General features: G+C 45.4%; 5 protein-coding genes across 6 annotated transcripts; 3 read left to right on the plus strand and 2 right to left on the minus strand.

The window, feature by feature from the left end:
* Positions 1-9: 9 nt before the first annotated feature.
* On the plus strand, positions 10-252 carry DFL_002973 (uncharacterized protein; the record flags this gene model as incomplete). Its single annotated transcript, XM_067631836.1, has 1 exon — positions 10-252. One exon carries the CDS (start codon positions 10-12, stop codon positions 250-252), a length of 243 nt encoding a protein of 80 aa, XP_067494343.1.
* Positions 253-2,600: 2,348 nt separating this feature from the next.
* On the plus strand, positions 2,601-2,992 carry DFL_002974 (uncharacterized protein; the record flags this gene model as incomplete). Its single annotated transcript, XM_067631837.1, has 2 exons — positions 2,601-2,669; positions 2,729-2,992. The coding sequence occupies 2 exons, from the start codon at positions 2,601-2,603 to the stop codon at positions 2,990-2,992; spliced, it is 333 nt and encodes a 110-aa protein (XP_067494344.1).
* Positions 2,993-3,353: 361 nt separating this feature from the next.
* On the minus strand, positions 3,354-6,361 carry DFL_002975 (uncharacterized protein; the record flags this gene model as incomplete). Its single annotated transcript, XM_067631838.1, has 3 exons — positions 3,354-4,067; positions 4,125-6,003; positions 6,090-6,361. The coding sequence occupies 3 exons, from the start codon at positions 6,359-6,361 to the stop codon at positions 3,354-3,356; spliced, it is 2,865 nt and encodes a 954-aa protein (XP_067494345.1).
* Positions 6,362-6,677: 316 nt separating this feature from the next.
* DFL_002976 (uncharacterized protein) lies at positions 6,678-7,854 on the plus strand (the record flags this gene model as incomplete). The annotated part of the gene is made up of 4 exons (XM_067631839.1): positions 6,678-6,739; positions 6,822-7,063; positions 7,140-7,657; positions 7,726-7,854. The coding sequence occupies 4 exons, from the start codon at positions 6,678-6,680 to the stop codon at positions 7,852-7,854; spliced, it is 951 nt and encodes a 316-aa protein (XP_067494346.1).
* A 734-nt stretch (positions 7,855-8,588) lies between these two features.
* On the minus strand, positions 8,589-10,662 carry DFL_002977 (uncharacterized protein; the record flags this gene model as incomplete). 2 transcript variants are annotated; one of them, XM_067631841.1, is made up of 5 exons in its annotated part: positions 8,589-8,628; positions 8,693-8,826; positions 8,896-9,203; positions 9,438-9,444; positions 10,102-10,662. In XM_067631841.1, the coding sequence occupies 5 exons, from the start codon at positions 10,660-10,662 to the stop codon at positions 8,589-8,591; spliced, it is 1,050 nt and encodes a 349-aa protein (XP_067494348.1). The 2 variants fall into 2 exon arrangements, with proteins under 2 accessions (XP_067494348.1, XP_067494347.1); XM_067631840.1 differs by lacking the exons at positions 9,438-9,444; positions 10,102-10,662 and adding an exon at positions 9,638-9,722.
* Positions 10,663-17,945: the final 7,283 nt, after the last annotated feature.

The raw sequence follows: 17,945 nt of genomic DNA on the forward strand, positions 1-17,945 counted from the left end.
GAATTTACAATGGAAGAGGTAGCGAAGCATAATAAGAAGGATGATGTGTGGGTTGTAGTCAAGGGTGTCGTTATGGACCTTACGGGATTTTTGGATGATCACCCCGGTGGTGCTAATGCGATCCTGAACTTTAGCGGAAGGGATGCTACCGAGGAGTTTGAGATGTTGCATGATGATGAGGTTATTCCGAAGTATGCGCCGGCGACCGTGATCGGGCGGGTTAAGGGGCAGGAGGTTACGCTTGAATTTTAAGGAAGGAATAGAAGAGGAGGATTTTGTTTTTTTTCTATATCAATGGGGAGTTTTTTTTGACTTGCTGTTCAACGCGTGCCTTCTGCTTCTGGTTATATATATTTCGATTTACTTTTTTTTTGAATGGGCGAGCAAAATGTATTATATTTATTATTATATTAAAAATGAATACAGTGGGTTCGAAGCCCGGATATATTACCACGCAGTTATTTTGCTCCTCGGTCGTTAATAGCATACATGTCCAGAAAAAGGCTCGGAGTGGATAGCTGGTCAGATTATTTGATCTGATCGACGGAAGTCTGTGGGTTTCACAATGATGGAGAGGAATTCCGGGCTGAAGTCATGGACGTTGAAAATATTTCAACCCTTTCTCTGAGAATGAATGGATGTCCCGCGAAACACGACGGTATTCAAGAGATTTGTTAGAGGTTCTCGGTATACCCTGCTTTGAAAGTTTGAGAGGATTCGAAGGGGGGCTCGTTGCTAGAACCTAACTCTCATAAGAATCATTGTGCTAAATATGGGGATTAATAGCTCCGAATCTTGCGATAAGTTCGTTCGTGAGAATACCTCCTAGGATCCCAGGAGCAGTAACATGTATCATACCCGAGTGATCCGTTCGGGCTTGCTGTCGGTACCCGTTCTTTCTCCGAAGGTAAGCCTCGGATGAAATAATTAGAGTCGTATGCATATGCTGCACCGGCTATCAAACATATTGTAAGCCAATACACCGAAAATAGGAATTGCAAGACGGAATTAAAATAGTAAGTATGGTTTCCGTGAGCCTCGAACCCAAAGATCTAGGTGTCCTTGGTTGACTCGTTGGGTAACTTGAGTTTCTCGACCAAGGTTTGTTCCCGCCTGGCTCTGTAGAAATAGATTCATGAGTTGAGTTAAGAGACGCTACCAGTTATTTGATAGAATGCCACTCAATTGTATTGGGTTGGTGTGCCGATTATGGACTAATGGACGGGCCAACTACCGTATACCTTCATTTATATCTGTAATTGATTCTTATAAGGAAACTAGACTGGCGTAGAAATTATTAGATGAAATGGTAAGTAGTAGTATAGTTCTGAAAGTGGCACCGGTCAATTGCCTTGGCTCTACTGACGCTGCCTTTGATGGATTCATTCCAAGTGGAATGAAAAATAATAGTTTTAAGGACCGATTGCGGCATGATGTGCACAAGACCGTTCCAGCATATGCATATACATATCATATCGCCAAGAGTGCAGTAGGATTGTACGACCCAAACGCCGGATAGTGACGGTAACGATATACGACTTCTTCCAACTGGGTCAACTTGTCTCCGGATCAATTCGATTATTGTACGGCTTAAGTTTTGAATACATAAGAGGCTTAATAACCTGCTTTCCCCATCGATCTGTGGGTCAAAACTAGCTAAATGGCGGCATGCCGGCAATGCAGAGTTGGCAAATTTTCAATCCTTTGGGTAGGCGGTGGACTTGATCAAGTTGATTCGAATTCCGTATCTTTGGATACTGGATCCTGCAGCCGTAACTTACCAGATCCTTGGGATCGATTTTGCATTTTCGTCGGTAATCGCATAATTAACACAGGTGAGAGATAGTAGTTGTGTTCATAAGAAACAGTATTTTTGTTAGCCTGTACGATTAAGCTGCTCACTCACTGCCTTTGTATCATTAAGCACGAGCTCGAAGCTAGCTACAAATTTGATAACGCTAGCTCGTATAATGCTTGCAGCTGCGGGAGATGTTACCACCATCTTATTAATGAAAGTCTTGACGAGGAGAATTCCAATCGAACTATCGACGAGGGACAAGCCTTGTGGAAAAGCAAAACTTCGCCCAAGTTTCCCAAAACTTGGGATATCCTTAGTGGATCTTCCATCATGTAGCCATTGGTACTAAGCAGGATAACACCCCCCGCAAAAGCTACTGCGATAGCTGGAAGCTTACATGCAAAGTAGGCTGAACACACTGGAACGCCCACGCTCAAGATACTAAATACCTAATTCATACAATGCATGATAAGATATTATAACGACATTCAATTCGCTTTTGTTCATGCAATCGAGAACGGAATCGAATCCTTCGAATCCATGGTCTTGTTCTGCAGTTGGCCTAGTGAAACATCGTTCGTCGGACCCAGCTCCAGTCTGGCGTGGTTTCCCGAGTCACAACGCTTAGCCCAACACACAAGGCCGGAATTACGCCACCACGGCCACAAAGTTAATCAGACGTCGCCTTTGCCTTGGTCTCGTAGCCAGCGACAACCTCCTCGACTGTGCGTCTCTGCCAACTACCACCACCACCCACAGCCACAATATCACCCTCTCGCAGCTCTCCGATAACACCGTCACAATGAACGCCGAAGAGCGAGACCTCCAGTTATACCCCATTGTCCCCGAGAACCTCGTCGCAAACTCTAAGGTACGTCACGCATCTCCCACTACATCCCCCGAGCTTTCACCCTACTAACCTCCAACCAGACAATCTCCGACCTCCACTCCCTATCCTCATCCCTCCTAGGAATTGCAGCGGGCATCTTAGGCCTGGAGTCCTACACCGGTTTCCTCTTCTACCTCCTCGGCACCTTATTCGTCAGCACATTAATAGTTACCTTCGTCATGGGTGGAAAACCAGAGGTTTATAGTCGCGGCGGGTGGAAGGATGTGATTGCTGCGGATGTGACGGGTGGGGTTATGGGTTTCGTTTTGACGTGGACGTTATTCTTTGGGTTGGTTAGGGCGTAGGATTCTTTTATATCCGATCTTGTGGGGTCGTCTGTGTGGGCGATGTTATACTTGAAGACAAGGCGTTTTAAGGCGCGTTTTTTTGTGGATCGGTTGTTTATCTAGATACTAGGCAATGGTTCGTCTTGGTTCGTAATGTCCGATTTCGAGACGAGATAATGGCTATTTCGGGGGCTGAAGGTGGTTATGTATAATACGAAAGCCCGTCGCGCCACACACCGCCGCGCCACGAACCTCTACAATAGAAACCACGAAACCTAAACAACGTCCGCCATGCATATATCTTAATTTCCCCGCAAACTTTTACTAATAATACATAATAAGTCTACATCTCATCATATCATACACCCTTTCTATCCACCTACGCCACGGTAATAAACGCCCTCTTCTTACCACTTTTCCCCTTCTGCCCTTTCTCATACTCTTCAACATCCAAATACCCACTTTGGGCTTTACTTCCAACCTTTTCCTTAATATACCTAACCCCAGCCAGATTAAATCCCATCTCATCCTTTTGTCTTCTCAGTCCCTCTTTCAATGCATTCCTAATTCCCTCTAACAATCCTCTCGTCTTCTTACTAGCAACCACACTTTCATGGTGTGTCTTCAGTAAGAAAAACAATATCCTACAAGTCAATGGCATATTCCACTCCTTTTTCGCCCATATCTCCAAGATCCTGAAAAAGTCTATGACTTTATCGAATGGAAGTACCAATAGCGCGTCTTGTAGATGACTAGCTTGGACCTTTGTAACCGTATCGAAGACATATTGTTCAGCCGAGATATCGTTGAACGCTCGGAACATTATGTTTCTTTCTGGTTTTGGTATCTTGGCGGTAGGATTAGCTGCTACGTCTGCTTCGTAGGCAGCCAATAAGTCCAGGTCGGCTATTGCGAGGTCTAATGCCTCAATTATGCGCTCACCGTCCATGAGGGTTTCCATCGTCTGTTTTCCCGCCCGGGTGGATTCAGGCTCTTCATTGTTGTCATTTAGACTGGTTTCTTGGAGGGATTGGGTCAGGTTTGATTCGTAGAGTTCTTCCAGTTCTTTCTCTCGCTCTTCCTCCAAGAATATCTATAATATTAATTAGCCTCTGATATCCCGATCGATGTGACGTTAAGTATGTCCTACCTGATCATCTGTCTCCTCCCATATCCTAATACTCCTATCATGGCCCGCACTAACCACGATCTGCTCTCCCCTCCCCTTACTGACCGCCAAAGCCCAGACTTCACCAAAATGTCCCTCCATCTTCATGATATTCTCAAATTTATCTCCATCCCAGTACTTCAACATCCTATCCTTACTTGCCGAAAAGAAGTTATGACTGTTCTTTTCGAAACCGACAGCCATTACACTGTCCGTATGGGCGAAGAACGATTTATGACAGTCACCAAAGTCTAGACCCCATAGTCTTACATTCTTGTCGGCGGATGAGGTTGCAATGAGTTTTGAGTCTGAGGATATATCCATTGAAAGTACTGGGAGTTTGTGGCCGTAGAGGTTGTGGAGAAGTTTTAGGCTGTCTGCGAAGAAGACTTTGACGGTGTTGTCGAGAAGTGAGACTGCTAGGAGTTGACCGTTGGGTGTGAATTTTAGGGACAGTATGTCGTCGTTCAGTTTCAGCGTTCTGTTTTGGACGAGGCGTAGCTTCGGAGTCGTGCGGTTTGTACCTAGAACTTCTTCTTGGACTATTTCGAATTTCCAGAATTTAGCGGATTTATCTGCGCTTCCTGTTACCACGCTGCGTCCGTCGGGGTGGACGTGTAAAGACCATATTTCCTTTTCATGGGCTTGAACGGTTTCGATGATTGTCGCCGAGGCGAGGTCGAAGAGTTCCAGATCGCCGGATTTGTTGCCCACCACCACAATTTTGTCACCTGGGAGGAAGGCACAGCAAAGGGCATAGCCGCATTCGAATGTTCTCACGCAGCTTCCGGTACGGACGTTCCAGATCTTTAAGGAACCATTAGAGGCGGATGCGAGGAGTGAGTTGTCGGAGCTTAATGATAAGGCACGGACATCGGTGCGGTGACCGGGAAGTTCAACTGAGTAGAGCTTTGTGTATTCGGATATCGAGGCATCTTTGTCCTTTGACTTTTCCTTAGTGGATGGGATGTCGTAAAATTCGAGGAGGTTGTTGGTGGTCGAGACCATTAGTTGAAGAGATTTCGATTTACTGCTGCCAATGGCCCAGTGGACTGAACGAGCTTTCCCTGGCGTTCGAACGAGTGTGTGCTGAACGAAGACATCCGCTACGTCGAGTTTGACATCTTCGTCGTCATTCATTTCTACGTCCTCAGCAGTGTCGTCCTTACCTTTACCCCTCTTCCTCTTCTTTTTCCTACTAATCACTTTCTGGATTTCCTTCTCGTTTCGGACTTTGAAGATCTCCACGGATTTGTCAGAACCATGTGCAGCGAAGAAGCGACCGTTCGGGTGCCAGGCGATAGAGTATGGTCTTTCTCTGCTGTTCCTGTGAATCAGGCCCTGCTCTGCGATTCTTATTACATCTTCGCCTGCTCCGGTGGTAGCAATAACCCGTCTTTCGATCGTCCATACTTTCATTTCCGCATCATTACCAGCCGTTATAGCACCCTCTTCATCAGCCGTCACACCCAACGCCCAACATTCTCCTGCATGCGCAACATGAGTTTCCACGCAATGTTGGCTCGACAAATCCCACAATTTTATCAACGTATCCTTCGCCGTTGTTAACAGATACCCATTATCGATCGTAGCCTGTGGTACTACATCGTCCGGAAAGTCTTCGGCTTTGAAGTGTAGGAATTCCAGACCGGTGATTTGATCCTTATGGCCCTTAAGTTTGAATAATCCGACTTCGGCGATTAAATCCCAGATTATAATGTCTGTGTCTCGAGAACCGCTTGCGAGACGGGTTCCTGAGGCGTCGAAGCATAATGTTGTGATTGCAGATTTATGGCCATTGAAGGTGACGATTATTGTAGAGGTTTTAGAGTCCCAGAGGCGTATTGTTCCGTCTGCATGGCTTTTGTTTAGCATTAGCTGCTGTTTAATATGAACGGTGTATTATCGAATAACCAGTGGATAGAATAGTAACAGTTGAATACGCACCCAACAGCGAAGATGTCCTCATCCGTCCGACTTTGTTTTAGACAAGTAACTTCGGATTTACAATTCTTATCCCGCCATCTTGAGAGTAATTCGCCCTTCTTGACGTCCCATGTTAAAACTTCTTCGTTGGCGGGGACTATCGCCAGACCGGCGCTGGTTCGAGATGCATTGCTTGATGAAGTCGAATCCGGTGTCCAGATGATATTCGACGAAGCAGAAGTGATAACGCCGAATGATCGCGATTGGGCGAAACGGGCGTAGGATTTGACCATTTTATTCCATCGACTGTTTTTTATATCGTAGTTATTAAAAAGAGATGCGCTTTAGTAGGAAAAAAAAGTTCGAGGTTTTGGAGTTTAGTTTTGCGACCGAGCTAGGATTTTTTGGTGGTCGGAGTTAGCTAAGCTCCGATACTGAGTTGTGCGTCGTCCACGGCGTAGGTTTCAGCACTAACAAACCCACTGGTGGGGGATGCTACGATACGGCGAGTACGACGTATTACACCAAAGCTACAGCTGCTCAAGCTACCGTCAGCCAGCCAATCGAGCTTCATCAGACAACCAAACAACCTCCAACGAACCGGTCGCGATGTTGCTCCTCGAATACCACAATCTTCTAATTCATCAGATCCTCACCGAGAGGTTCAACAGGTATGCACTCCCTTTTATCTACCATTCAATTGCATGTCCATGAAATAGCTAGCTAATTCGTATGCTAAACGGGTGAAAAAAGCCCCACCCCGGCTTCAATCGACCAAGTCATCCCGGACTTCGACGGCGTCATATACCACATTTCTACACCGGATACGAAGACTAAGATATTGGTTTCTTTATCGATCAAATGTTATAACGACTTGATCCGGTACGGTGCGCAGGAGGTTCTGCAGCGGGAGTATGGGAATTACATTGTTGAGCCGGAATCTGGATATGACTTTTCGCTATTGTTGGATCTAGAGGCTTTGCCTGAGGACCAGGGTATATTCCCTCTACAATCAAGAATATCTGAATAGATATCAGGAATACAATGCTAATAACGGTGGACTTATGGTAGAACAAAAAGACGACCTCGTCCGTCGCGTCTCCCTCCTAAAACGCAATGCCATGGCCGCCCCCTTCGAACGCGCTTTCGACACCCACTACACCCTCTCCGCCGAATCCTCAAAATTCACCTCCGAATCCGCTCCATCTTCCTCCGACACCGAAGTAATGGCAATCCACTACCGTGACGAAGAAGCAATCTACATCAAACCCTCCCACGACCGAGTAACCGTCATCTTCTCCACCGTCTTCCGTGAAGAGACAGATCGTATCTTTGGAAAAGTGTTCTTGCAAGAATTCGTGGATGCTAGGCGTCGTGCTATTCAGAATGCGCCGCAGGTGTTGTATAGAACTGATCCGCCGTTGGAGATCAGAGGGTTGAAGGGGGTTGTTGATACGGGTGTTGGGGATGTGGGATATGTTACTTTTGTGCTGTTCCCCAGACATTTGAAGCCTGATAGGAGGGATGAAGTTATCAGTCATATTCAGACTTTTAGGGACTATTTCCATTATCATATCAAGGCTGCTAAGGTGTGATTGCCTCCTTTCCCTTTTAGTGACCATTGGAGATATAGATTTGTGCTAATATTCGGTTACAGGCCTACATGCACTCGAGAATGAGGAAGAGGGTCAGTGACTTCCAGAAGTACTTGAACAGAGCTAAGCCGGAGAACGCGGACAAGGAGAGGAAGACGGCTAGCGGTCGGTCGTTTAGAGTGCAGAGCTAGACGATATCTGTTTTTGTAAACCCTCCGGTGTAGAGACTACTTCCTTGGTATTTTTACCCTTTTTCTTCGGACGATGATTTGGCATAGCGAGATAAATTTATGAATGGACTATTGTCCAATTATCTTAGGATGCTTAGTAGAGAGTTTATCAGATCTTTATAGAAAAGGTTTGAAAAAAAGTAGGATATGGTTCCAAAGACGAAAATAGCGAATCATCGCCATTTCCGTAGCTTCCTCGGAACTCATACAACGAAGTGAATTTTCTAAAGAACAAAAAAAAATCAGACTCCCAGGAATCACACTCAAAAAAGCGGCTATCCCCGGGCAATCCGTCAGAAGAGAAAAACAATAGTTAAAGCAAAAACAAAAAGAAGGGAATCCCCAACACAAGCTGTGAACATTAAGTAGTCTATCGATACATCCGAATTTGCTGGACTCCATTCCATTTAATTCCCGACCAAGCGCTTAAGCTTATACCACAGTCGCACTCGCAAGCTATGCTTCGCTGCACATGTGCCATCTTCGCTCCAAAACTAAATCAATTGATAAAAAAAGAATAAAGGGGGTAAATCAAATCCAAAATGGTTAAATCTGGGGAGAGGTGATCCAGTCAATGGATCGTTGTGATCTAGGAAATCGCAAAAGGTGGATGTCGTAGCCACGGGGTGGCCACGTGGGGCGGGTAAAAAGTGTCCATATACCGATATACCCATTAAGATGAGGATATAGTCGGACTAATCATCGTATAGGACGAATTCGAAGGACCGAAGGTATCTATTTGAATCATTAATAATTTTTGCAATTTTGTGTTAGATTTGCTATAACAGATGTATCATACCTCTCAAGGTGTATCGGCAACTTGAACCCGTCAATCATACTCGCTTTCTTCAGCGCTTCAACCGCCGTTCGAAAATATGGTTGCGCCTCAGAACTAACTGTTACATTTCCCAAACTCATATTCGCTTCTGCTTGCTATTTACCCATATAATTTATCAATTATTAGCTTCATCTATAATCTCAACAAGAGAAGGAAAGACCTACGAAAACATAAACATCCCCGAAAACCCCACCGCCACGATCTTCCATTGCCTCAACCGCTCTTCCCAGGAACTCGACGGCGGGGAATAAACAGGTTCTGGCATCTACGTACACCCCTTCCTGGCGTTTCCGGTCTTGTTCGACTGTATCACGGTCTTCGTCGGCGGAAGTCCAGTCATTGTTAGTGAAGGGAAAGGAACCGCATGAAGAGGAGGAATTGGAACCATCGGAGATTTTGCTGAGGTATTGCTGTGACTTCAGGAGCCAGAGGCGGCCGAGGAGGGTTAGGGAGGGGTGGTGTGTTGGGTTTGCTAGTGTTTGGTTTTGTTAGTAAAAGTTGAGAACCGATATAAAAATAAATGGAGTTTAAGGAAATAAAATTCGACGTAGGAAGTGCAGATGCGCAGCCTTTTCGAGGAATGCAATCGTGGCTATTCCTACTCATGTTGAATGAACAGCGAAGGAAGAACCCATAGAACCGTAAGTATGATGAGCCTTCATTCACATCCCATTAACCCTTCTGCATCATGTATAAGAAAACCTACATAGCCGCTATACCCCGTCATCGCATTGCATTTCCACCGACATCGCCGTGTGGCGGACATGCAAAATGCAGTAATTGCATCCCCGGCCCCTGCATCTGGTCTTTCGTGCTACACGCTCTGACCAACGTTTCAAAATCCAACACTACAATGTGTTGAATGTTCTTCCCAAACCCTTTGTTAATTTGTCACGGGCAAACAACCTTCGTCATATAGTCGGCAAGGCCGGACAAGTTGATCTCGTAACGCAAACTCGGGCAGGGGACGGTACCACGGTACATTAAACATTCCGATCAAGAAACCAAAATGACGAAGTTGAATTGCCTCAAACAATTTTTTTCGTCTGTGCTCTTCCAGGCCTTCCCCGAAGTTTCCAAATATAAAACGGTCCCGACGGATGCCGCCGTTCGACAGGGATCGGGAAATGACACACGGTCAACACCACTAGTAACAAGAACTAGTATGCAGGAAAATATACCGAACTGACGACGCATGGTAAAAGAACGAAGACGACAGAAGGAATAATAAAAGTAAAGCCAAAAAAGGATTAAGACTCACATTCGATAACCCCGCCAAGTCCTCTCTCTACCCACCCTGCGAGTCGTCTATCCCCACCGGAATCTACATCCCAATACGCTACCTCCAGTATTTCTTCACAAAAACGCACTCGCTCGCCAATAACCATATAATCCCCATCGTCACCACTATTGAACAAATAACGTACCTCCTCCCTTCGTAGGATCTCATAGATTTGTGGAAGGACAGAACGGTAAGTTGCCATAGATGGAGACTGGGATAATAGATGTTTCAGGGTGTATATGTCCTCGTGGCAGAGGGAAAGCCTGAACAGGGTTGTTGGGGAAAACATTGCAGGTGGTTGAATCAGTGGAGATGTCTCAGGCGAGTCTGGAATCCGAGGAGGAATGATTGCTATTGGTAACCGGAAAGGTTCTTCTATAGCCCGTGGGGTGGTAGAGGTGTTAGTTGTGACCTCGACAGGTGTGGTTCGGTAGTTCGTGGGAACAGGAGTTATATCGTCGTCTATTAATGTCTCTAGGTCTGACTGGGATAGATTTTCGACTGGAGGATTTGTAGGTGATTCTTCCTCTTCGTTTTCTTGGGAAGATCCTTCTGAGGAGATAGGGAGGGAAGATCGGTTTCTGCGGAGAATAGAGCAACAAAATATGGATTTTATTGCTGATGATATACTACCTTCTGGTAATGGCATTTATCCCTCTCCGGATGTTGGAAATTTATACTGTCTTTAGAGATAGTATCCGGTTCTTTATTCGGGAGAGTGAATCTTCGGGGAGAGTCGAAGCGGGCCGAGCAAAGCCGAAATATTGAAGTTAACAAAAAAAAAAAAGAAATTCGTAGACGAATATCTGATACCAATCTTGATGAGTATTCAACTTAGCTGATCCGACGGTGAGACCCGACGACGGATACTTTAATATCTAAGGTTGCGGGAATATATGTAGAATATGATATGATGATCCTTTGATCCGATCAAAACTACGACTTTTGGTATAGACGAGTTGTCGTGATAGATCAAAGATATGAGGAACTTTTCAGGCCGCCCCGTGAGACTATCGGTAGTCCCGTGTTAAAAAGTACCTCTCGGCCGTGAAATTATAAATCTGTCCGAAATTGGGCATATATATGTGGCCAAGCCTTATCAGACACAAGTCTAGACTTTGAACTGATATAAAGCGTTCCCACTATATGTTTCTTGGTGTTCGGAACAAAACTAAGATGTGATATGATATATCTATAGAAAAGGATAAGCAATAGGATCTACTATAAGATTCTGCGTCAAGCAATACTAACCAATTATCGTATAGATTTGCTTGATGGAAAGATTTTAGAAGGCGAAAAGGTCGTGATGTTTATATAAGTTTTTTCCGGAATCCTCAAGAATGATATCGACAATCACGAGGTTGTGGTTGACTTTGAATTCAAAATCCTGCTGTCGTACTAGTAACTGCGCGCTTAATCCTATAGGAGAGCATCCCGGACTAGTTTAGCAAATAAGATTCCCAGATTGTCGGGTGCACGGTCTATCAGACACCCCCCGTTAGAACTTGCACAACCTACCTATCGGTTAAATGGATATTCTTTTCGTAATCTCACTATGTAGTCCATACAAAAGCTTTGTCAGATCATTTTTTGCCCCCAAATATCATGCAACAGCTAAGGAGGGTCAACCCTGGTGACGGGCCCGAGAGAGAGGGTGTATGCATATAGCAAATGGTAGGACTGAGACAAAGGCTTCCCGTTGAAGAAGTATGTCCGTATGGTTGGGAAATGTTTCGAAGGGTACCCACCTGAGACGTATGCCGAAATGGGTTTGAGCTCGCTGATGAAATTGCGGGAGAGCGGGAGGTGGTAGGTGGGGTCGTATCGGTTTTAGGCTTGCAGGCTTCCCGAGTACCGGGTTAACCTTGACGACTGTTTCTTGAAGTTTCTTTTGGAAGTGTAGAAGTGGTTGATGATGATGGAACCTAGCGATGTGAGGTTAAAGGTGGGTTGTATGGTTTGAAGTACCACAAGAGAGGGTATAAGATTAATGTAATGACTAGGAGTAAATCCCAGGTAGAATAAGGGTGTCTTCTAGAAAGACCGTCCTGATGGGATTTTCCAGCGAAGCGGAAAAGATCCCAAGATCTAAGTAGCGAAAATACTGGGGACGAATCAGGCCGGACAGGTAGGCCGCTTCAACGAAAGACTTCAACCAGACCAATATTTCTCGTTCTTGAATACGACCGGTATCACCCGATTTCTGAGAATATTCCTATACTCCGTCAATGAATCCTAGCCAATAAAATATTAGAAACAGGTATAAACAGTATAGTATCACAAAAACTGAACTTATAGAAATGCCCAATCGATTATATGTCACAAGTACCATAGGTCACGAGGGTTTGAAACTCCGAAATAGCAAAACGATTCCGAATACAACGAAGTCTGAGCCGCGCCTAGAAATGGCCTTGGAGAATGACTGTATCTGATTTAGTGAAGCCGTGTGATATGATCTATGCTTCTCCTTCAAAGACTACTGCCGACCCGCCATGGTCGTGCTATCCATGCGCCTGCACGTTACCTGTTTTGTAAAACTTGGAAATGGGAAGTATACTTGAGGAGCTCGGTGAGTGGTTCGTTTGTTGTAATTTGCATATGCAGGTCTCAGAGGCATGGAAGGGGATTGGGGGGTCGGTTTAAATGGCTTGTGCTGGGGCTAGTGCGCTGCGTGCATAGTATATGTACTGATGTACTTTCAAGTCATGTTGACAAGACGTACAACGGGTATGTAGACGACGTTCTGTCTTAGAGCCCCACTCTACTAGCTTGAAATCTTCCCGTGACAGGAGGATTGATTCCATAAAGGCGAGCTAGAAAAAAAGATGCCAAAGAAGAACTCGAAGAACCCTAGTTTTGGCCTTCGAGAACCCAAATTTGGTGGAGGCTGAAAACGGTTTGGGGATATTTTCAACCGAAGCTTTTTTTGTCACTTGCTGACTCTTTAACCAGCTCCTTGTGTGATCCGTGTGTCCCCTTGTAGCCTTATCCCTTCCTCTATTTTCATTATCAAATTTGGATCGTGACTTCTCCAACCAATAAGGCAGTGAGGACAAGGTATCCACGAAGAGAGACGGTTATAGCCATAAGAGCCTCGAAAGGAGGCTAGGGACTGAACACAGAGACACACTAAGCCTACCCACCTCCCGCCGGCACAAAGCGAGAGACTAGTCTAGTGTGGGCAAGGGGGGTTCAATATTTGGAAACTTTTAGTACCACTAACTTCGTTCAGTCTAGGGGGTGGCGAAAGGGATTGAAGGGGTGTAATACCCAAGCTCCGACGATGGATCTATAGGTTCAGGATGTGCATATGTATCAAGGGGGGTGTAGGGTGCATCGGGGTAGTAGGACGGGAAAAGAAGAAAGCATATTGATAGGTGTGGGGAGGCTGAATTCACGAAGCCAATAAAATATTTGGCTGCGCCTGAGAAGTAAATGGGCTGCAGAATGTATGCATGAGGAAAACTTTTATTGCCGGGTAGCTAGCTAAATGAGCGATATTATGGGCTCTTACCGACTAGTGTGGGGGATCTATGGAAAACCGAAAAATGTTCCCGAAGAAACGCGATTTCAAAACTGTGGAACGATTGAGTGGGGTGCCCTCAACGGTTGAGCGGATCGACGTACGATGGTGATATCAACGGATGTTTGCTTTGATCGATGTTGCATATGCACTACCCAGGAGCCTGGCTTGTGGAAATGTTCGAAACATAGATTATTGGGATTCGCAGGGTCGAAAACTGTACAACGTAATTAAACTCGTCTCAGGCTGCCTGGTCACCATTATAATATACTACTTCAACCTTCGAGGGTTTTCGGGCTCTCAAAGATATTGGCATTCTGGTATTACTTCTGGTGTCGACATTAAGGTGCTCAGTAGAGGAAGACTTGGCTATCAAGCCTACGTATATGCCCTACGTCGTTTCTGGGGCCTTAACATTGCAAGGCATCATATGTTTCACTCCGGTGACAGACGTGATAAGGTAGTACCCGCTGAACGACATAAATACCCCGTCTAGAACACTGACTGGGGCCTCCCGGTCGGAGATACCGATGAGCCTGAGGTACAAGTGGTCAGGCTTCATTAGGAGCTGTTGAGAGTGGATTATTAAAAATTCAGGTGACGAATATAGCGTGATTACAAATTGGGGGGAGAATGAATATAAACGAGCTTGTATATTAGCCATCTGCTCCACAGGCTTGGCCTTTAAATTGCTATTGGCGGTGGGCTTGCAATTTGGAGGCCAAAAAAATTAGCTTAGGTCGTCATCAGGATGGTCTGCGGCATAATAACTAGGTGGTAAGCACCGGGAATATAGGTTTTAAGAAAGTGGGTTGCGTGTTGGAATTTGGTAGGCCGACTACATACAATTGGCTAACGGTTTCACTTGCGTAGTGTCTCGGCGCAGTTCAACGTCCCGAAGCCGTGACCTCCAAGTTATAACCCCATTCTATTCATAAGGCTAACTGGGAATACTTCTTTTGTGTCATTTACTGAAATACCACCATCGGTATTCTGTCTTTTTGGTCTGACTCTTCTTTAACGAGCTACGCTGGCAGGTGCCCTCAAGCTGTAAGGATGGCTATGCTATCCCCCCATGCGCATTCGTCTGCAGATTGCAAGGTCAGGATATGTACATATCTGCAAAAATGGTAATGCAATGCAGCGACGCAGGAGGCATCACCAGGTGACCGGTAGCGACCAGGCCGACGCTTTCGAGCTAGTTTGTTCTGCTAGTTTAACGGGCGAACAGCTAGAGGAGAGGCAAGGGTCAGCTTACACCGCTAAAAATCTCAAACCTAACCATTGACAGCATATCATCTGCAGCTTTACAAACTGTTGAAACGAATCTTTTTCCTTAGGTGTTTGCTAACAAAAGTGTGGCATTGTGCTGCTATCATTATACTGTAGGATCGATTTGTCACTTCAACAGCTGCAGAATAGAACAGGCCTGATGAAATATCTAAAATGGCAAAAAACATGTTGTAAGCACTTTAGCTCAACCTCTAAAATATGAGATGTATCTCATTCGCATCTACCGAAAGGTTTGTCTAGATCCTTTCTACGGCTTACTTACACCGACAATGGCCGAATATCGATAGCTACCTGCAAGGTCCAAGAATAGGTACCTAGACTCAACGCGGCGCCTTGGTATCTTCGTTTTAAGGGAGCGCTGGTATAAGAGGGGACAATTGTTCTACGCAATCGACATCGCTCTCGCCGACGACATTCCTAAATTCTTTAGGGTTCATGAACATTCTTTGCGATACCGAGACTGCCGAATATTGAATCTCGTGACTTTGCAGCGGAATGTCACGGATATAGAAAGGGAGCGAATGCAAGGCGATGGCCGATGTTCCGTTCGCCGACAGCCACTCAGGCTTGGCGGTAATACTCAGGCTAACTGCAGTGGCCATTCGCAAGGACCAAGGTTCCGTTCGCACCAAAAAGATGATCTTTCTAGAACAAATAGAAACAGAGAAGAACAGAGCTGTGTTGGTAACAGGCACTGATGCACTAAGTTTCGCCCTCAACCAGGCAGAATTTCTTTTGCCACATGAGGCTTTGATGCACGACCGGCTGCAGTTGCCCAACCCTGGGTTCGGTTTGGTAGCACCCCAACTGCCACCAGAGCCGATGCGATGAGCTAGAGCTGCGTCGTTTTGCGCTAGGTGGACCCTCACCAGCGGAGTTTAGTTGCTGAGTTATAGCGTCCGACGACACATGGAAGCTCTCAGGCTCAAATGCAATATGATGCATTGCAATTAATGCTATAGGCTTGGATAAAAAGGATGTCGTTTGGTTGTAGTCGGAGGGCTTCCGATAACAGGTTTCCAAGACATTTGGAGGGCAAGTACATAGGTACACGTATATTGAATACTTACTACCGTGAGGACGTCAGCATTTGTGGTTGAGAATGTTCGAAATAGCGACGGTGAGAATGGCTCGAGAAGGAATCCGTTCCGACGGAGAGTTTGTTGGACCATAGACGTCGGTCCAGGCGAGCGGCGGCGAATGTTGCGACAACGTCGGCAGCTGGCCATGGAGAGCCTCAGACACAATCTCTAAGGTGCCGAGGCTTACTGACTCCTTTTTTTTCAATTAGGCATTTTTCGACTTCACTTCATGTTCGTTTAAATTTAATTTAATCCATTCTTTGTCTCATGCTGATGGCGCAAAGCCTCACCGCACCGGTACCGTATAAGCCAAGTGACCGATAATATGACAGCTATCAACAGCCAATGTTCTACCATTCTAACTGCCGGGGTTAGGTTCGAAAGCGAGAGTACAGACTGGAACGTTGACTCTGGCATGTGCGACCAGCAGCATGCAACATTGTAACATATCTTTTGTTCTAGAAGGTCGCAAACGGCATGTGGCCTGAACATACTTAAGTAGGTATTTATCTCTATACAGCAGGTGGTCGCCCATGTGAAATCCGTCTGTAGACGTAGACAGCACCTTCGTCCGGCGATGAAAGGTCGTCGGTAGACGGTTTTTTTTTGGTTGAACTGCAGAATTACATTAAAGGCCTGAAGGCGCTCCTGCAGTCGGCCTCGGTTAGGGACCACATTCGGACGCTTTTAGGCAGCTTGAGCTTGTGGTTTGGCGAGGGCTGAAACATGCGGCCAATTTGCCTATTGGGCTGCATGAGATGCCCCATATCCTCATTCTCGATACCGACGGCCTCACCTATCGACAAATCTAGCAATCTAGGAGGATCATATTGCCTTTTTCTTGCAAAGATTTGACAGGATCATAGCAACGTTTGATTTAATTAATTCGGGTACAACCATGTGGAGTCATATACGAAATTTCGATCTATTTCTATCCTTTGTGATAATTATAGACGGTCGAGTCGCAGAGCTAGCCCACGATACTACTCTACTTATTAGATCCAAACAGCAGACATAGATTGAAAATACGAATTCCCCTATGCTGCTTGATCGTGTTATCAAAGGTCACAATCTCATGTAGAACAAGATTTTAAGGGTGGTCATATATCGGAGATTGATCAATTAAGGGTGACAATGGAACCTTCGATCGGAACTTGCAGAACCTTTGCATGATTACACCAATTGCGATTGCAACCGTATCAATGATCATGTAATCCTGAAAGATTCAAATTTAAAGGTCGCATGATCAAAGCAATGATTATTACTACAGAATGGTACGCGGTGAAATCACATTTTGGAACTTTATGTAATACAATATGATAGGGATATTCGTCTCTGTGGCTTCAAGCTATCACCGCTGATGGACGAAAATGTATCTATGTTAGAATCCGGGGAACCGACAAAGAACGGGGAAATTATATTAGACGACCTACATAGTAATGCTAAAGCCCAGAGTGAAACTTCTCGTTCTGAAGCATTGGCCAAAATATATTAATGTTAACGGTGCTGCCCATAAACAAAATATGACCTTGAGGAACAAGGAATCCGGCGTCCGGCTCAGGAAACCTCCCCTGAAGAATTCGACGATGTTATGCTTTGTCAAGATATATTAGGGCCTGCGATTGAATGCATGAAATAGGCATTGAAAGCTATAATAGACCGCTAGACAATGGAGGTTGAGGATATCGAGGATGTGGTGACCCGCGACTAGATGCGGAAAACTTTGCGAGTACTGCCACCACCCTATCTACACAGTCTGTATATTATGTATACTCACTACCTCCAGCACGTTAGAAATATCACGGCCCTTGTCGAGGAAGTTTCATAACAACCAATTGCCGTTGCCTGTCCTTGTCTTAATTAATTAAAATGTCATGTTCGAGAGAGAGAGAGAAATCTTATTTCGGCTCTGGATGAAAGCATCATCATGGGCCCATGTGAATCCGGATGTCCTCCACAACCGGCAAAACGGACCTGAACATGAACATGAACCTTTAAACCAACCATCGTCTCGACCTTCATACATAACCTAGT

This window comes from Arthrobotrys flagrans (genome assembly GCF_004000055.1).
Source record: "Arthrobotrys flagrans strain CBS H-5679 chromosome Unknown unitig_3, whole genome shotgun sequence".
NCBI classification, from domain to species: Eukaryota; Fungi; Ascomycota; class Orbiliomycetes; order Orbiliales; family Orbiliaceae; genus Arthrobotrys; species Arthrobotrys flagrans.